Here is a 19,980-nt window from a genome sequence, read left to right on the forward strand (position 1 = left end):
CTTCCAGGGGCACATCCTCAGTGCCTGGCACAAAGCTGCAGCCTCCGCTTCCTACGCCCCCTGCTGGGGATGTGTTAACGAAAGAATTTTTTCTGAGTAATCTAAGCGAGGCTCTTAATGCACAGACAATTAAAATGGAAGATAAGTTTAGAGATAATAGAGAGGAGAGAAAAGAGGAAATAAAAGAAATGAAAGAAGAAATTAAAAGTGAAATTAAAAGTGAAATAAAAGGACTTAAACAGGAGTTGTATGAGAAATTTGAGGCTAAGGTTGATAAAATTAGAGACGACATGCTGAGTCTTGTAACTGTATTAACAGAACATATTTCTGGAGTGGAAGATACTCTAGAGGTTCTTAATGATGCCAATGCTAACTTGACATTGAAAACAGAGGTGGTGGAACAAAAAGTGGAAAATGCTGAAAAAGAAATTATTATGATACAGTACCGACAAATGGAGCTCGCATTAAGAGTAAGGGGGCTGCGTGAGGAGAAACAGGAGAACCTGAAACAGATCCTATCGGAAGCTTTTGACCGCCTGATGGGAAGACCAGGGACCAACCAAGGCTGGCAAATTGACAAAGCTTACCGCGTTAACTCCTGGCTGGCAAAGCAGAAGCAGCTTCCTCGAGACATCGTTATATATTTTACTACAAGAGAGTTCAGAAATATGGTACTGCAAGCGTCTTATAACACTAAGCTTCAAATTGGCGGTCAAGACCTGGCTGTTTTGAAAGAGATACCACCTCAAATGTTAAGAGCCAGAAGAGACTACGCTTTTTTGGTCGAAGAACTCAGAAACCGTCAGATACAGTATAGATGGGATGCACCATTCGGCATCATATTTACATTTGATAAGCAAAGGTACCGCCTCAACTCTGTATGGAAAGCCCGAGATTTTTATTATAATATATTGAAGGCCGGACACCCTGCACCATCTGGACCTAGAGAAAGACCACAAGAAGGACAGGATAGACAGCAAACTACACAACCACCAGACAAGATGGAGCATCTCTCTTCTCTAGAAGTGCAAGGTGCTATGGAACCAAGACCTAGCCGCATGACTACTAGACGTATGGAGAAACAAGCTAAGAAGCAACAGTATCAACAATCATCGGCCATCGATCAAGGAACTACAACAACAAATCTGGAAGCAGTGGGAGGAGCTAAACCTAAGGTTAAACAGGCCGTGCAGGAAGCTCTAAAAATGCTTCAACCAACCAAAGATGACAACTAAGATTTTAACATGGAATGTCAACGGACTGAACTCTCCACAGAAGAGGAAGAAAATATTTCATTATCTTAAACAGTTTAAGAACGATGTAATCTGTTTGCAAGAAACTCATATCAAGTCAACTGATCAAAAATATTTGATCAACTCAAAACTTGGTCAACATTTTGCAGCTTCTGCTATGGAAAAGAAGAATGGTATAGTTGTATACTTAAGAAAAGATATGAAAGCTGAATTAATAGAAGCAGATCCCTTCGGAAGATATATTGCTTTAGACTTAATCTTAGAAGGGAAAAAGACATTACTTTTGGGAATTTATGCACCCAATCAACAGCAAGATAGATTCTATAGAAATCTTCATGCTAAATTAGTACAGTGGGACTATAGTTCCTGTATACTATTGGGTGACTGGAATGGAGTGATAGACACTAAGAGAGATAAGAAGATTTCCTGCCTAAATACCAAGATGCGAGCAAAGTTACCCAAATCCTTCTTTGACATTATGGATGATTTTGAATTGAGAGATATCTGGCGAGAAAGAAATGCAGAGGAATATGACTTCACTTTCTTCTCGGACAGGCATCAATCCCTTTCAAGGATTGATTTTATTCTAACCACTAATGATTTGCTTTCTAGGGTCAAGAAAACAAAGATTGCAGCTAGAGTCCTTTCGGACCATAACCCAGTTTGGATGGAGTTGGGAAGGGTAGTGCAGGCAAGAAGGTTTTGGAGACTGAATGAAAATTTATTTAGATATGAAAACTATATTAATGATTGTAAAAAATTACTATCTGAATATTTTGTTTTGAATATGAATAAGGGTACATCTATGGAATTTGTATGGGATGCAAGCAAAGCGTATATGAGAGGAGTTTTGATGAATATAAATAAAACACATAGAAATAAGCAAGGGCTAAAACGAACAGAACTGGAAGAGGAAATTAAGAGAAAAGAGCTGGAGTTAACAAGGAAACCAGACGATACAAAGGTTAAGGAAACTATTAACATATTAAAATCTCAATTTGACATGTTGATCTCTGACCAGGTAGCTACTAATTTATTATATGCAAAACACAATACTTTTTGTAATGCAAACAAACCTGGCAGATGGTTAGCTTATCAGATTAGGAAAAAAAGGAAAACTCGAAATATATCTAAACTGATTTACAGAGGGAAGGAGGTGTTCCAACAGGAAGAGATTCAAAAGGCTTTCTGGGAATTTTTTACAGAACTGTATAAAGGGGATAAAATTAATGGTTTAGACATAGACAAATATTTAGACAAGGAGAAAATACCTTCAGTTAGAGAAGAACACAGGCAAAAATTGAATCAACCAATAACCTCGGGGGAAATCCTGCAGGTAATTAAGCAATTAAAGCCAGGGAAAGCACCAGGTACAGATGGCTTGACAGCGGTTTACTATAAAAACTTACAGTTAGAAATGGTAGAACCTCTTAGAGAATTATTTAATATGATTCAAACGGAAGGTAAAGTCCCTCCATCTTGGAAGACAGCGTTTATATCTTTGATACCCAAAGAAGATCAAGATACTACTCAACCCAAAAATTATAGACCCATTTCATTACTGAATGTAGATTATAAAATTTTTACTAAAATATTAGCAAATAGGTTAATGTTGGTCATTCAACAATTGATACATACGGACCAAACAGGTTTTATACAAGGGAGACAGATGAAAAGTAATGTCAGATTAATTATTAATGCATTAGAATATTTGGGAAAGAACAACCAGATCCCTGCTGCGTTTATATTTTTGGATGCTGAGAAGGTCTTTGATCGAGTTAACTGGCAATTTCTGCTGAAGATATTGCAAAAAATGCAGATAGGAGATAATTTTTTACAGTCAATTAAAGCAATATACCAACAGCAAACAGCACAAATCATAGTCAATGGAAGTTTAACAGACTCTATTCAAATTGGAAAAGGTACAAGACAGGGTTGTCCTTTGTCCCCATTATTGTTTATTATAACTTTGGAAGTATTGTTGAATAAAATACGGGGCTTGGATGGTTTAAAAGGGATCAAGATTAGGCAGCAAGAATATAGAGTCCGCGCTTTTGCGGATGATTTGGTCATAATATTGGAACAACCGCAGGAATCCAGTATGGTTTTAATGAATACGATTAATCAATATGGTCAAGTGTCTGGCTTTAAAATAAACTTAGGAAAAACCAAAACATTAGCTATAAATATGAATATTAAACAAAAGGAAGAATTAGGAGTGATGCTAGGATGTGAGGTAGTTAAAAAAGTCAAATATCTTGGAGTTAACATTTTAACTTCAAATGGGAAGTTATATAAGCATAATTATGAACCACTTTGGCATAGCATACAGACAGAGATGAAAAAATGGGAGAAATTGCACTTATCTTTGCTGGGCAGGATAGCGGCAGTGAAAATGAACATTTTACCAAAATTTTTATTTCTTTTCCAAATGTTACCTATACTTAAAAAAGATGCGAACCTTTTAGAATGGCAGAAGGGTATCAACAAATTTGTGTGGGCAGGAAAGAAGCCGAGGGTAAAGATGAAAATAATGCAAGATGTACGTGAGAGAGGAGGACTGAAACTACCTAATTTAAAACTATATTATGATGCAGTGGCATTATCTGTAATTAGTGATTGGATTCATTTAACCAATGATAGAATATTGAACATTGAGGGACACGATCTGGTATTTGGTTGGCACGCTTACCTGTTATTCAACAAAAAATTGGATAAGAACTTTAAAAGTCATATTTTAAGAAATGCTTTATTGCGGGTTTGGAAGAAATACCAATATAAATTAAATGACAAGATACCCATGTGGGCAATTCCTAGACATGCAATTGAAAATATGAATACAGCACAAAAACAGGACAGATTTACTTTCAGACAGCTTCTTACCTCGGAAAGGGGGGTATTACAATTAAAATCTTTAGAGGTATTAAAAGAGGAGAAGGTAGTTCAAACATGGTTCCAGTATGGGCAATTACAGGCTAGGTGGAAAATAGATCAAAAAATTGGTTTTATTCAAGTTGAGGATAATCTGTTTAAACAAATAAGAGATCAAAGCTTAATGCATATAAAGAGGATATATAATGTATTAATACAGATGGATTCGGAAACAGAATTAGTTAAAGATTGTATGATAAAATGGGCTCAAAATATTGAGGAACCAATAATGTTGGATACATGGGAAAGAATTTGGGTAAGAAATGTGAAATTTACACAAGCTCAAAATCTGAGAGAAAATTTTTACAAGATGTTCTATAGATGGCATTTAGATCCTAAAAAGTTGGCTTCTATGTATCCGAATGTACAGCCTAAATGTTGGAGGTGTGGTTCTCTCGATGCTACATATTATCATATATGGTGGACCTGCCAAAAGGTTAAGGCATTTTGGATAAAAATATGGTGGGTCATGCAAAATGTTTTTAAAAGAAGGATAAAGTTTATTCCTCAGTTATTTTTACTAGGTATATGTACTGATTTTACAGTGGTAGAGACCAATTTGATTCTGCACCTGATAACTGCAGCAAGACTGTTGGTGGCGCAATATTGGAAGAAGGAAGACTTGCCTACAATCCAAGAATGGACATTGAAAGTAACAAACTTAGCTGAAATGGCTAAAATATCGGCATATCTCAAAGATCATTCAAATGAGAGATATAAACGAGACTGGAAAAAATGGATTGACTATATACAAAATAAATACGGGACTAAGAAATCCCAGTTAGCCTATGCTTAAGATCAGAAATGATTTAAACTGTTAAAAGTCAGTTCAGTAAGAAGAAGCTAAGTTCAATCTAGAATGTCATTAATTTCTTTATTTCTCTTTTCTCAATAGATTTTAGACTGTGTTAGTTAAAAATCCATACCGTGTACGGGTTCTGGGAAGTCGGGGGGGGGAAGGAGGAGGGGGGATGGGGGGGTGGAGGGAGGGAGGGGTATACACAACAAAAAAAAAATTGTACTTCAATGTCTTAATGATTGACAAATGATGACATATTTGTGTTTTTTTTTTAAAGAAAAATAAAAAAGTTCTCTTAAAAAAAAAAAAAAAAAAAAAAAGATTACCTCAGTCTCCAATAGGCAAGAAGGCTTGGTTAATACCCATGGTTACTCCTCCCACACCTTTCCTCGAAACATGCAGTTCAGGTAAGTCCAACTGCCATTTTTAATGCCATTGTAACTTTGGTCACTATACCACCTTTCTTGCCATAGTTCTTAAGTGAATAACTGCAGCTGATAAGTTAGTAGCATAAGTGAATCTGGTTTCCCCATTTGACTTTGTCAAACGGTCACAAAAGGCAATTACATGACCCCAGGACACTGAAACCATCATAAATATGAATCTGTTGCCAAACATCAAAATTTTGATCGCGTGACCATGAGGATGCTGCAACGGTCGCTAAGTGTGAAAATGGTTGCTAAGTGTGAAAAATGGTCATCAGTCACTTTTTTCAATGCCATTGTAACTTTGGTCACTATACCACCTTTCTTGCCACAGTTCTTAAGTGAATAACTGCAGCTGGTATTTTGTATTTTGGATAGAAACTTTTTTTTAAATAGTCTTAAAACAATTTAAAAAAAGAATCCACACAGAATAAATTGAAATAAAACATTTCAAACTATTCCACACAGAATAAATTGAAGTAAAACTATTTTTAAAAATTCTATGCACAATATATTTCAAAGTATTGTGCATAGAATTTTTAAAAATGGTTTCACTTCAATTTATTTTGGATAGAATCTTTTTTAAATAGTCTAAGACAATTTAAAAAAAGAATCCACACAGAATAAAACTATTTTAAAAAATCCTATGCAAAATAAATAAAATATTATTTTAAAATACATTAAAAAAATAAAAGAAAAAAACCAGCTCACTTACCAGCAGGCAGGCACTCCAAGTCAATCCAGAATGATGTAGATGTTAATACAAAGAACTGAGCAAATTAAAATGGTGAAATTAGTCCCAGGGAAATATTTTTCTTTGAATAGTCCCAGGGAAATATTTTTCTCAAAGTAAAATATTTCACCATTTTTCCCACACGAGCCGCCCTCCAACCTCCGTGCCCTTCCCCTCCAGAAAATCCAGGAAGGAGACACTCCCTACTTTTCTAGCCAAAGTATTTCCTGGAGCTCTATGGTACTGGGTCATCTTTTCTTATAAAAGGAGGTAAAAAAGGCGGCGGGGGGGGGTCTGTTTTCTTGCTTTAACGTTTTAATATCTTCAATGAAAGTACTGACACAGAGAGAGAGGTTAGACAGAGTGTCTTTTAATTTGCCCCGGTTAGGATTTCTTAAGCAAATCCACTGGGTTTTCAACATGAAGCCAGAAAATCGGGACTTTTTAAAAACGCCCCGGGACACGGGACAAATTGTTAGAAATCGTGACTGTCCCGCCAAAATCGGGACGTCTGATCACCTTAGGCAAGCATGACACTAACTGCCTTTTCTGAATAAAATGGGAACCATTGTAGATCTTGGATTCAAGGCACCTGCTTGTTTTAAAAACACCATCAGCACTTGGAAAATACCATGTTAGGCTGTGTATCTTTTAATGTACGCAAGTGTTTGGAATCCAGCTAAGTTCAATGTTTTTTTTTGTGTTGGGGGGGGGGGGGGGATCCCAATAGCTTTATTGAAACAAAGTGCAGTGAAGTTTACTTCAACAGTTGTAAGCAAGCAGAAAGTTTAAAGACCACCCCTGAGACTCAGGACCAGGTGGAGGGTAGACTCCTGGATGTTGTAGTTGGAGAGAGTGCAGCCACCTTCCAGCTGTTTGCCAGCAAAGATCAGCCTTTGCTGGTTGGGAGGAATGCCTTCCTTGTGCAATGTTCTTTATGGCCACTGGATTTTGGAGAGGCCAGTTGGTTGCTAAAATTTCTGCTGACTGCAGCAACTCCCTTCATTGGATCTTAGGGAAATATATGTCATCAAGTTCAATTGTGTGAAGTTCTAGATGGCAACTTTCCATTTAGAACAGCCTAAAAGGCATCTTGTGCTTTTTCAATCCTCAAAATGAGTTATGCAGGGCAGCCTTCAACTAATTACATCTCATCTCTGCTGATCTGTTTTTTGAACCAGAGGGAAATAGCTTGGAGCAGATAATTTCTTTTATTACTTGGCTGATTGAGGGACTGATTCTTAGTGTGGAATAAACTGCTGAGTTGCCAGCTTCATTGTTCCTATAGTGCTCTCACCTCAAGGCTGGGCAAAATTACTTTGGGATGGATTTAAATTTCCTAGAGAAATTTCCCTTTAACATTGTTTGGTTCACTTGCATTCCTTTCTCAGCATTTTCCCCATATCGATGGCAAATAAATAGAAGGTGATGAAGGAGCAAAAGAAAGAGAACACAAAATGATCATATCTTCTTGGAAAAGACTTATGATCACAGTTGGGACAAGAATTTCCATTATTAAGCAAGGCTGTTCTTTACCCAATTTTACAATCGTTTTTGCCATGGTTAAGAGAATCACACCATCCTTAAGCAAATCTGTCCTCCCCCATTGACTTGGCTTGTCAGAAGCCAGGTGAGAAGATCACAGATGGTGATCATGTGACCCTGGGATGCTGCAGTCATCATAAATATACATTGGTTGCCAAGCAGCCAAGTTTTGGTCACATGACCATGGGGATGCCCCAATAGTCATAGTGTGAAAAATGGATGTGACACTTTTTCACTGCTGTTGTAACTTCGAGCGGTCGCTAAATAAATGGTTGTAAGTCAAGGACTGCCTTTAATTCAATCCAAGGAGTATTCAAACTATATAACCTCTCTTTCCAAATTGTACTACTTTATCCCAAACATATTTCTGATATTCATGCATGCCCTTGTCAACACCTCTCAGTAGTCTTGCAAAAGTTGCATCCAAATTGAAAAGGAAGAGTAGGTACATCAGTGCTCAGTTCTGAATGTCTGTTACACTCTACGCATCCTTTGTATTTCAGGCCGCCATCTGCAGATGCAGCCAACCTTTGTCTGGATTTAGCACTCGCTGCCTGGAAGATGAACAGATGCTGCAGGCGATTAGGGAAGCCAAAGCAGGGAGCCAGTTCATGTACGTCGTAGACACAAGGCCAAAGGTATTTCTTCCATGGAACCCTGGGTGTTGGCTTAATTTACATCCTGTGGACTTCAACTCCTAGAATTTCTCAAATGTTAGGTGGCTGGAGGCTAAAGTGTATGATGAATCCTTGTGGGAACTAGGTATGTCTAATGGCAAGAAATAATGGGTGGAAGATCATTAAAGAGAAAAGCAATCTAGGATTAAGGAGAAATTTCCTGACAGTCAGAACAATTAATCAGCGGAACTGCTTGCCTCCAGAAGTTCTGGGTGCTCCACCACTGGAGGTTTCGAAGAAGACACTATAGCAATAGCAATAGCAGTTAGACTTATATATCGCTTCATAGGGCTTTCAGCCCTCTCTAAGCGGTTTACAGAGTCAGCATATTGCCCCCAACAACAGTCCGGGTCCTCATTTTACCCACCTCGGAAGGATGGAAGGCTGAGTCAACCCTGAGCCGGTGAGATTTGAACAGCCGAACTGCAGAACTGCAGTCAGCTGAAGTAGCCTGCAGTGCTGCATTTAACCACTGCGCCACCTTGGCTGGATAGCTATTTGTCTGGAATGGTATAAGGTCTTCTGTTCAAGTAGGAGGTTGGACTAGATGATCTCAAAAGTGATTCCTTCCCTCTTATTTATAGCAGGCTTCCCTCCAGAGATCCCTACACCTCCAACTTTCCTGGATTTTAGAAGTGATTTAAGCTTGTTCCTTGAACAGGTCCTGGGGACAGATATGCAATGAAGTTGGAGTATGGTGCTCTGTTTGAATTTAGTTTGATTACTATCTGTGATATAGAATGGTAAATTTTGCTTCATTTCTATGCATTCTTTATCCTTAGTTGACAGAATAAATTAGGGAAGCCAGCCCAATTGGTATAATTGGAGCAGCAGATAAATAATGTTGAATTTTTCTAGTTGAATGCCATGGCCAACCGAGCTGCTGGAAAGGGCTATGAGAATGTGGATAATTACGAATGCATCCGTTTTAAATTCATCGGTATTGAAAACATCCACGTGATGAGGAACAGCCTGCAGAAACTCCTAGAAGGTAGGATGTGCTTGGCAGTTATCTGCTTACACAGACCCAGAGGGAACTTCTGAATGGAAGACATTAGCAGACTCTGACTGTGTCCTCGGCTTGTTCGATTTACCTGACTTCTTAGCAGGCATTGTGCTTTGCAGTAATGAACTATTCAGGAGGAAGATATTATTTTTATTGGGAATGTAAATACAGGATGGTGTATATTGATTGAATCACTTTGGTGTAACAGTGATGCAGTATGCATTATAAATAAATCCTGGTTTGTTACTTAAGTTGTAATACATGTAGTGTTCAACTTACAACCAAGATTGAGCCCCAAATTTCTGTTGCTAAGTGCAACAGTTAAGTGAGTTTTGTCTCATTTTCCAATCTGTTTTGCCAGCTAAGCGAATCACTGCTATTGTTAAGTGAATCATGTTATTAAGCAAATCTGGCTTTCCCCAGTGACATTGGAAGTTGGCTGGGAAGATTACAAATGGCAATCATATCACCTCAGGACCCTGCAGCTGTCGTATATATGTGCCAGTTGCCAAGTTTTGATCACGTGACCATGTGGATGCTGCAACAGTCATAAGTGCAAAAACCAGTCTTAAGTCACTTTTTTCAGTGCCGTTATAACTTTGAATGCTCGCTAAATGAATGGTTATAAGTTAAAGACTGCCTGTACTGCTGGTGAGAAATTACCCAAGGGAAACGTGGTGTGGATGCAGAGGTTATAACTTATCAGCCTCTGGAAATACCTTCGTTGTTACCTCGGCTGTCTCTTTACTGAAACTGTGGTTCCTCTTTCTTTTTTAGTGTGTGAAGCAAAGTCTCCTTCAATGAGCGACTTCCTTACAGGACTCGAAAACTCAGGCTGGTTGCGACACATTAAAGCTGTGATGGATGCTGGAGTCTTCCTCGCGAAGGTAAAACAACTCTGAATTTGCATCATTTTGCAAATTCCTGGAAAAGTTGCATGTTCTCCAGTGTGCAGTCTTTCTTGTTTGGGGGAGCTAGACCTTTGAAGCTAGACCTTTGAAGAAAACCTGGAAAAATGAGTGGTCAGCAGTTTCAAATTTCTTCAGGTTAGCCTCCGGGCTAAGTGTAAAGTCTTTAGGAACCCAAAGTAGCCTGCTGGTTTAGGGCCGTGGCTCCTCTGGAGAATTAGGGTGCGTAGGGATTCGTCCCCTTCCATGCGAGGTCATCTCTTTCTCCTGTGTGCTGCTTGGGGAATCCAAAGCATGGGTTAACTTTGTCCATTAGCCTAGAGACTGAGTTACGTAATTGTTGACCACGCTTCCTCTGACTGGATCATTCAGTTTTTTAACTCAGTTCAGCCTAAAGAGACGTAAAACAATTTGCTCTAGGACTATTAGACAAATCTCATTCTTCAGGATTCTTCATGCCTTAATTGATTACTGGTTAAAAGCAATGAAGTGTGATTCTGTGCCTGACTGTCTCTGGAGGGTGGCAGTTCACTGTCAGCCTCGCATCTTTTTGGCACGTCTGGCAGTTTCCCTAAGACTCTAGTGGCCGGGGGAGATTTTTGCCATGGAAGGCTCAATAAACGCCTGACTCACCTTAGTGTGCGCTTGAAAGTAGATTTGCCACTCTCTGTTCGCTGTGGTTGGGAGTTGGTTCACCGCTCTCACGCCAGTCTGTCCCTTGGGAGGTTTTGCCACCTTGCGCTTCTGTGCCGCTTTTACTTCTGTCTTTACTGCCGCTGGGTAGACCCCGCGATTCCTCGGTTTGCGGGAGGAATTTGGCGGAACAGTGATCGTTGGGAATTTCGCACCAATCTTGATGGTGGTCGCCATTTTGGGAGCAGTTTAGCTGCGCTCCAACGAGCGGCCAGAAGGGGGCATGTCTTGCATTTCATGCCTGATTGTAACGGCTTTTTTTGCTGTATTCTCCTGTCAGCATACACAGTAGCTCGAGTCAGCAGCCAGAGACAGCCTCACTATTCGTAGCAGTGTATTCTCTGTTTCCAAGGTGGGGTGTGGGAGGAGTCATTGAATGGGTATTGTTACGGCCCAATTGTCTGGAGACTGAGGTAAATCTGAGGACACTCCCTCAGTCTTTGGCCTAACAGGAGCTATTCAGTGACTCTCCAGTGAATAGTATTTAGTTAGGATTTTTGTAGTATTTTTTTCCCTTTTTAGATTTTTACAGGAATTTTTCTAGCTACCTTTTATCGTTTGCCTCTTCTGCCTCAGTTTTGCGCCCTTTGCCTGGCTGCCTAAGTGCCTCCTGCGCTCGCTGCATCCCCGCAGGCCCCGCAACATCGGCACCCGCTGGAAGGAGAGGCGAAAACCGAGCCTCCCAGCCAGCTGCCATCCGGAGGAGAAGAGGAGGCCATAGGATCCACGAAGACTCTGGAGGCAGCAAGAAGAAGAAGGAGCAGTTCAGCCGGAACCGCTCTAGGAATCGGGCCATGTGACCAGCGGTCGCCATTTTGAGGCCTCGTGGGTGCATGCGCAGAGTGACAAAGCAACTGGTCTCAGTTGCTGCAGTTCCTCACCACCGCAAGAAGCACCAGGATCGTCCGGCAAGCTCTGAGCCGGCCATCCGGGGAGGGCCCAGCGCAGAGCAGTGCAACGGTCTCTGTTCGGTCTGCAGATCAGCGGACGGTCAGGAAGGGCCCGGATCCGAAGGAGCACTGTATCCACGAGGCCCAGGGAGACCAGGCCACAGAGGCAGAAAGAGAGAGAGAGGCAATTCACCACAACCATGAGTACTGCGATGGTGGATGCCATGCGGCGCAAGGGAGCCAAGCCTCCCAGCTCTCCAGGGCCTTCTGATCCGGGCGAGGGACCCTCAAGGAGGGCAGACCCAAGGCCCAGGGGGAGATCACTTCCTAGGAAGTGTTCCTCCAAATCATCCAGAAGGGAGAGACCTAGGCAGGAGGCCCCTTCTACCAGGGCGATGAGCAGGATGGCTAGGGATTGCATCATCCCCTCGCCAGCTAGGTTTCGCTCTCCCTGCAGGCCCCCTTCTCCCTCACAGGAACCTGGCTCTCCAGGTCCAGAGAGGCACTCGGAGTGTAGTCCCCTGTCTATCTCCCTCTCACTCACCGGGGGCAAGGGGGGACCCCTTTGGACGTAGGGCAGTGGGTTCTCCCAGGCAGCATTTGGCCCCTCAGGCCCCTGAGCTCAGGGACAACAGGGGGCCCCCTACCCTTTCCTTTGCCTATCCAGAACTATCAGAAGGGTTCCAGAATGTGCTGGCCAGGGCTATTGTAGATGGCATAGCCTCAGGCATGCAGCATCAGTTTCAGGGAGCCAGGCCCCGGTCTACCCATGAGGCTCCATGGGATCACCCAGCCAGGCCTGAGTCTTCAGTCCCCAGGGACTCATGAGCCTCATCACCTTCCACTGCCAGCAAAGGCTCAGAGTCAGGGCGGAGGAACAGAAGGATTTGGGGTTTTGAGAAGATGAGGACCCCTCCACCCCAGAAAACCCCTCCTTTGCAGGATTGTTCCCTCCCTCTTTGTTCAGTTCCCTTCTGTGCAAGGCCAAGGCCACAGCAGATCTGGATCCTCCTCCACCCACTAGCCAGACCCCCACCCCTAGTACTAGCAGGATTCTATCATCTTCGGTGGCGTCCAGACGTCTTTTATAGCTTTGTTACTGGCAGGCTGATTTCTGGGCAATGTGGCCCCTGGCGGAGGCGGAATACACAGGAGACAAGCTCTTTGGACCCGCTTTGGACCCCATCCTCGTCGAGCATAAGAATAAAAGAAAGGTCTTCCCATCCACCGCCAGACGCGCAGACCACCGAGCGGCGCCATACGCCAGGAGAGCTTCATACTGACCATCGGAGCGGGACAACCAGGCTCAAAAGTACTCTGCTCCCAGGTACTCCAGACAGGAGGACAGCCAGTTCTCCAGGGAGAGGTTTAGACCCCAGCAGGCCGGCTAGCAGCCCTTTCAAAGGGGGGAGAGGCGGCCACTTCTTCTGCAAGGGTGATTCGGGATCAAATCTACCCATCAGCGGTCACCTCTCCTTTTTCACAGACCGCTGGGAAGGCATCACCTCAGATGCCTGGGTCCTCCAAACCATCAGATCGGGACTCCATCTGGAGTTCCGCTCCCTTCCACCCAGTAGATTCAGCACCTTTTCCTCCTCCAAGAACCCGGCTAAGCACGCCCTCATGCACTAAGCCATCTGTTATCTCCTGGACATTAGTGCCATAGAGCCAGTTCCAGAGGAGGAGAAGGGATCAGGGTTCTACTCACACCTTTTCCTAGTTCCCAAAGGTTCAGGGGAGGTGGAGGGCCATCCTAGACCTTAAGCTCTTGAACTCCAGAATAGTCTACCAGAAGTTCAAGATAGCCTCCTTCAAATCCATCTTGGAAGGGGTCAGGCAGGGGGATTTCCTAGCCTCCATCGACCTCACAGAGGCCTATCTTCACATTATGATCGCCCCTGACCATCGCAGGTTTCTCAGGTTCTCATACCAGGGAGACCATTATCAATACAGGGCCCTTCCCTTCGGTCTGGCCTCTGCTCCCAGAACCTTCACAAAGGTAATGGCCGTGGCCTACCTCCGTTCCTTTCTGGTTCACCTCCACTTTATTTAGATGACATCTTAGTCCTAGCCCCCTCAGCTCCCCGCACAAAGAGGGATCTCACTACCACCATCAGTACCTTGGGATCCCTGGGGTTCTCGATTAATTTCGAGAAGAGCCACCTGACTCCCTCCACCAGGCTCCAACATCTGGGAACCATTATAGATTCAGTGGAGGGTAGGGTTTTCCTATCCCAGGAGCGCAGGGACAGCATTGTGGAATTGGCCCAGGAGATTCGCAGGCTTCAATCTGTTCCCGTAGCACTTCTCTCCAGGCTTTTCGGGAAGCTCATATCCTGCATCGAGATCGTCCCCTGGGCTCGCCTCCATGCCAGAGACCTGCAATGGTTCCTCCTTCCCCACCAGAGGAATGGAACAATTGACGCCAGCTTCAAGGTCTAGTGACCCCGCAGGTACTGCTCTCCCTCCACTGGTGGAGGTACTGCTCTCCACTCCTCCCTGGCGAAGGGGTCTCTTTTCAGGGAACCGGACAGGCTGGTCCTCACTAAGGATGCAGGTCTGTTCGGCTGGGGGGCTCACCTGCAGTCCCAGTTAGCCCAGGGCCAGTGGACGCCGACGGACCTGCGGAAGAACATCAACTGGCTGGAGCTAAGGGCAATCCACCTAGCCCTTCGCCAGTTCAAACAGACGGTCGTCGGGAATCACATCCTGGTCCTCACGGACAACGTGGCGGCAAAGGCTCACGTCACCAAACGGGGGCACTCACTCTGTGGCTCTTTGCGACAAAGCAAAGCGCCTGGGGTGCTGGGCGGAGCAGAACCTCTTGCGATTCGAGTGGAGCACATCTCCAGAGTGGACAACCAGCAGGCAGACTGGCTCAGCAGAGAGACGGTGGACTACGGGGAGTGGCAACTTCATCCCAGCATCTTTGGCCAGATCAGCCAGAGGTTCAGTCAGCCGACGGTGGACCTCTTCGCCTCTCCATCGAACACTCAGGTTCCGAATTTCATATCCCGGTTTCCCACCCAGGGGGGGCGATGGACACGGACTCACTATGCTGCAGGTGGCCGGCAGGCCTTCTGTACGCCTTCCCCCCGCTCCCTCTCATCCCAGAGGTCATGAGGAAGCTAGTGGCAGAGAGGGCAGAGATCATCCTAGCAGCTCCTCACTGGCCGCGGTGACCCTGGTTGGTGGATCTGGTGGAGTTGTCAGTCCTCCCTCCTTGGCGTATCCCACAGGAGAGGGTAGAGCTGCGCCAGGGGAGTCTGATCCACCCAGACCCGGAGTGGCTCAATCTAGCCACCTGGCACTTAAGCAGGAGCAATTGAGGGTGTCCCAGATCTCTTCCAGAGTCATCAGCACCCTGGAGGCTTCCAGAAGGTGATCCACCATCTGCATTTACGACGCGACGTGGACCGCCTTCGCCAACTGGTGCCAACCCAGGCAGGTAGAGCTGTCATCAGCCTCCGTCCCTCAGGTTACTGGACTTCCTCCAGGATGGCCTGGATAAAGGTTTGGCTCACAACACCCTACGCAGACAGGTATTGGCTCTAGCCACTATCCTTTGAGGGGAGGGTTCCCAGTCCCTCTCCCAAGTTCCAGTCATCAAAAGATTCCTCAAGGTGGCGGCCAACCTCCGGCCTCTGGTGGTCCACCGGTTCCCCTCCTGGGATCTTCCCACGGTGCTCCAGGCGCTCCTGGAACCGCCCTTCGAACCCCTTAGGGAGGTTACCCTTCAACTCCTCACCCTCAAGGTTGTCTTCCTTGTGGCAATCACCTCGGCCAGGAGGGTTTCCAAGCTTAACGCTCTGTCCTCTAGGGCCGACCTCGGTACCTTTCACAATAATAGAGTCGTCCTCAGACTCGACCCAGCCTTCATGCCTAAGGTCAATTCCCCCTTTCACAGGGGCAAGAGGTCATTCTCCTGGACGTCTATCCTCACCCTTCCTCCGAGAGGGAGAAATCCTGGCACCGCCTAGACGTACGAAGGGCCCTGCGCATTTATCTCAAGCACACAGCCCCCTTCAGACGGTCGGAGGCCCTCTTTGTCTCTTACCACACTTCTTCCAAGGGCGCCAAGGTCTCGCCTACCACCATCAGCAGGTGGATTAGGTTGGCCATCTACGAGGCCCGAGGGCTGCCCGTGCCATAGGGCATTACTGCACACTCCACCAGGAGTGCGGCCACCTCAGCGACCTGGGCCACCCAGGCCCCCATCGAAGACATCTGTAAGCTGCAGCCTGGTCCTCTCCTTCACCATTCATCAAGCATTACCGGCTAGATACATATGCCTCGGCTGAGGCATCCTTTGGGAGGCGGGTTCTTCAGGGTGTCCTGGACACTCAGGAAACTCAGGCCCAATAATCCCTCCCATGGACATCTAGCTTGGGTATGTCCCATTCACTCCCACACCCCACCTTGGAAACTGTCAGTTGATCCTACCTGAACTGCATGTTTCAAGGGTGGTGTGGAAGCAGTCACTTCCCGCCCGTCAGGCGCCAGTGTCGGGCCTGAGTAGACAACCACAGACCATTCACATTTCAGGAAGAGAAGCTGCCATTGGTTTTTTTCTTCTCTTCCCTTCCAAGTCCTTCTTCCGAATAATCGGTTAATCTGGGGAATCACCAGGAGGAACAGAGGGAGTGTCCTCAGATTTACCTCAGTCTCCAGGCAATTGGGCCGTAACAATATCCATTCAGTGACTGCTCCCACATCACTCTTGAAACATGCAGTTCAGGTAGGACCAACTGACAATTTGAACATGAGGTTGAGCCTTTCAATCCATCCCGTGGTTCAAATGGCCAATCATTCCATCTCCAGGGGCAGTGCGAGGGCTTCTAATTCTTCCCTGCTCCCCTCCAACGCTTTGGAGGCCAGCGCTAGGGTAGGCAGGGCCACCACCAGGGCCTCTAGCCAGAGAGCTAGCGCCTCCTCTGTGGTGCCAGATAAGCGCAAGGACAGAGCCAAGCCTTCGGCCAAACCCACCATGGCCGCAAGTAGGTCGCCGTCCATGCTAGTTGCCCAAGGCCCTTCCCCTGTTTCTTCCTTATGCCTGACTGGGAGCCACGGTTGGTCTCCTGATCTCCCTTTAACTCGGGATAGCATCCGAAGAGGGGGAATTGGAGGCCCAATCTCCCCCCAGCCTTTCTGAAGCCAGTCCAGCCTCGGCCCAGGCACGTTCGCATGCTAGGCCCACAGCTACCTTTACACCTACAGCTGCAGGGCTCTGAACTGTGGAAGGACCTGAGTTAGACCTTCCCTCTGAGCTTCATCAAATGATCTCGGCTGCCATATCATAGGGCGTTGATACTGAATTGCATCACAGGGCCCAATTGTCCAGGCCAGCAGCCTTACCCAGGGACCTGCCCAACCCCAGGCAGACCCTCCATCACCCCTCCCCTAGGTATATAGCGAGGATTCGGTTCTTGGCGAGGAGGGAGAAGTGGCTGACATAGAATTTTCTGATGACGAGGTTCTGGCACAGGACAAACCTATCTCTTCAGGGTTGTTCCACCCAGCATTGTTCAAGTCCCTCTTGTATAAGGCAAAGGCCACTACCAACGTGGGGGGCGCTACCACTCAAGCTAGTAGAGCGGTAGGCCTTGATTATACAGAGCGTCTGTTTGCAGAACAGGAGGTCATTCCCTTTCTGAAGCTCTTCCTTGACGTTGTCTAAAAACAATGGACGCAGCCAACTGCTGTCCCTCCTCCTAGCAACGGGGACAGGAAGCTTTATGCTTCCACGCCAGAGCTGGACAGCATCCTCCAATTCCCCACGGTAGATCCACCAGTGGCAGCTTTAGCTTCCCCAGCCTTAATTCCATCCGAAATTTCAGAGGGCCTTAAAGTGGAGGACTGTAAGGCCGAATTGGTCATCCGCAAGACCCACCAGGCAGCCATGGCAACCTCTTTCTTTAACAGGACCTTGTTGGTCTGGCTTAGGCAGTTACACCTGCAATACCGAGCTCTACCATTCGGCCTCTTGTCAGCCCCACGAACTTTCATGAAGCTGCTGGCGGTCATAGCCGCCTCTCCGGTCAGTACCCATAAGAGTCAACTATTACCTGGACGACATCCTGGTCCTATCATCATCCCAGAACCAGGCCATTCAAGACATGCAGTGCACAATCAACACTCTGCAGCGGCACGGCTTCATCCTGAACTTTCCAAAGAGCCACCTGCAACCAACCTCGTCCATCTTACACCTCGGGACCATCAGCAACTCGGAGAGGTGCGAGGTGTCCCTGTCTCAAATGCACAGTGGCATTCAGAAGATTGTCTTTTCAGCCATCATCCATGGGACAGAAGGTATCTTCACATGCCATCAGCCGCTGGCTAAAAGAGTGCATCGCCCTTGCCTACGACAATCAATCCCGGCTGGTTCCCAGACACATCACTCCTCATTCCACCAGGAGCACTGCTACCACAGCGGCCTGGGCAATGCAGACCTCAGTGGAGGACATTTGCAGGGCGGTGACCTGGTCATCGCCATCGCCCTTTATCAGGCATTATAAAGTGGATAATACTAAAAAAACTCTAGACTATTGAATGTAGAAGGTCATGATTTACTGTTGGGATGGCATACTTTTTTATGGTACAAGGGAACTAAAGCACATGGCTATTATAGAAGACATTATATAAGGGAGGCCTTGTTATTAAACTGGGAAAAGGTTAAAAGATTACACTACTTAAAAATTCCAGTCTGGATATCAACGATTGAAGCATTTTCATATCCAATAATATATAAAAAGAACAAACAGTTAGATATGTTGAAATATTGAATGCAGAGGGTGAACTCAAATCTATCCAAGAGTTGAAACAAGGGATAGAAATGTAAGTAAGTAAGATCTTTATTACGGTCAAAGACCAGCAATATACATTTGCCTTTACACTATATTAAAAATACTAACATTAAAATATAATTAAAAGTATTTACATTAAAAGTGGATAATAACATTATGGTCCAAAGATTGTTAAAGGTATGTCCAGATAATTGGTACAAGATGGTACTATACTGTAGCCAATTTTTTTCTTATGGACATTGCAGCAGCACAGAACTTTGCCACTGCATACGTGGTAACCGGGTTAGTGTCCTGGAGGAGAAAGCCTACATAAAAATTCTCTGCCCTCCCTGGCAATCTCTCTAATAAGGGGAGAATATATGCAGACCTACAAGCTCTGTATAGCTCGCAGTGTAATAGTACATGTGAATTATCTTCCACTTCTCCTTTACCACATATACAAACGTGTTCGGCTATAGGTGTTCTCTTATACCTGGATAGAAATGAATAGGTACTCATATGTACAGATACAATCTAGATATAATGAAGATAGAAAATTAAAAGGTTTTTACAACAAAATGGCTGAGTTAGATAAAATCTTAACAGGTACTGATGAAAGAGTAATTAAAAAACTGTATGGATATTTATTGGAGGTTAAACTACAAGAAGAACAAGTTAAAGAAACTATGATAGCTTGAGGGGGAAACTTTAGGTATGGGATTGATTTAGAGAAATGGCAGAAATTGTGGTCTCAAAACTATAAAATGACAATGTCTACTGCATGTGAGAAAATTTGTATAAGATGTTTTACAGGTGGCATCTACCCCCAACGAGAATTACAAGAATGTCCAAGAATAAATCAGAGAAATGTTGGAAATGTCATCAGATACTGGGCTCATGTGGTGGACTTGCATTGAAGCCAAAAGATACTGGACTAAAATTCACATGTGGTTGGAGAAAATGATACACAAACACATAGACTTTAAACCAGAGGTCTTCTTACTGGGAATTATACCAGAAAGCTATAACAAAGACTTAAAATATTTGATTGCAAACATGTTAACAGCAGCTAGAATCGTATTTGCAAAATGAAACAATATCAAAACAGGAAGAAGTTATTCAAAAAATAATGGAGTGTGCTGAAATGTGTAAATTGACATTTGAAATTAGAGAACAAGAGGACGAGCAATTTTATAAGATATGGGATATGTTTTATCAATGGTTGGGGGGAAAAACTGGGAAATGAAAAATGTTTTGCTCATGTTTTAACTGAAGGAGTTAAATGATAACATAACTATGCTGTGAAATAGATTAACAACGATACAATGAAAAACTGAT

The 19,980-nt window shown here is 44.6% G+C and overlaps 1 protein-coding gene across 2 annotated transcripts in view; it reads left to right on the forward strand.

Annotated features, from left to right (window-relative positions):
* The window catches only part of MTMR8 (myotubularin related protein 8), a 73,196-nt gene that overhangs the window by 38,506 nt on the left and 14,710 nt on the right, over positions 1 to 19,980 (forward strand). For both annotated transcript variants that reach the window (XM_087727765.1, XM_087727766.1), the window contains exons 6-8: positions 8,190 to 8,324; positions 9,222 to 9,354; positions 10,147 to 10,256. In XM_087727765.1, the coding sequence (XP_087583891.1) occupies positions 8,190 to 8,324; positions 9,222 to 9,354; positions 10,147 to 10,256 (378 nt within the window). The remainder of the gene's footprint in view (positions 1 to 8,189; positions 8,325 to 9,221; positions 9,355 to 10,146; positions 10,257 to 19,980) is intronic.

The sequence above is a fragment of the Thamnophis sirtalis genome, unplaced genomic scaffold (assembly GCF_051295495.1).
Source record: "Thamnophis sirtalis isolate CommonGarterSnake01/CBP01778 unplaced genomic scaffold, rThaSir2_p1.2 scaffold_13, whole genome shotgun sequence".
Classification (NCBI taxonomy): domain Eukaryota; kingdom Metazoa; phylum Chordata; class Lepidosauria; order Squamata; family Natricidae; genus Thamnophis; species Thamnophis sirtalis.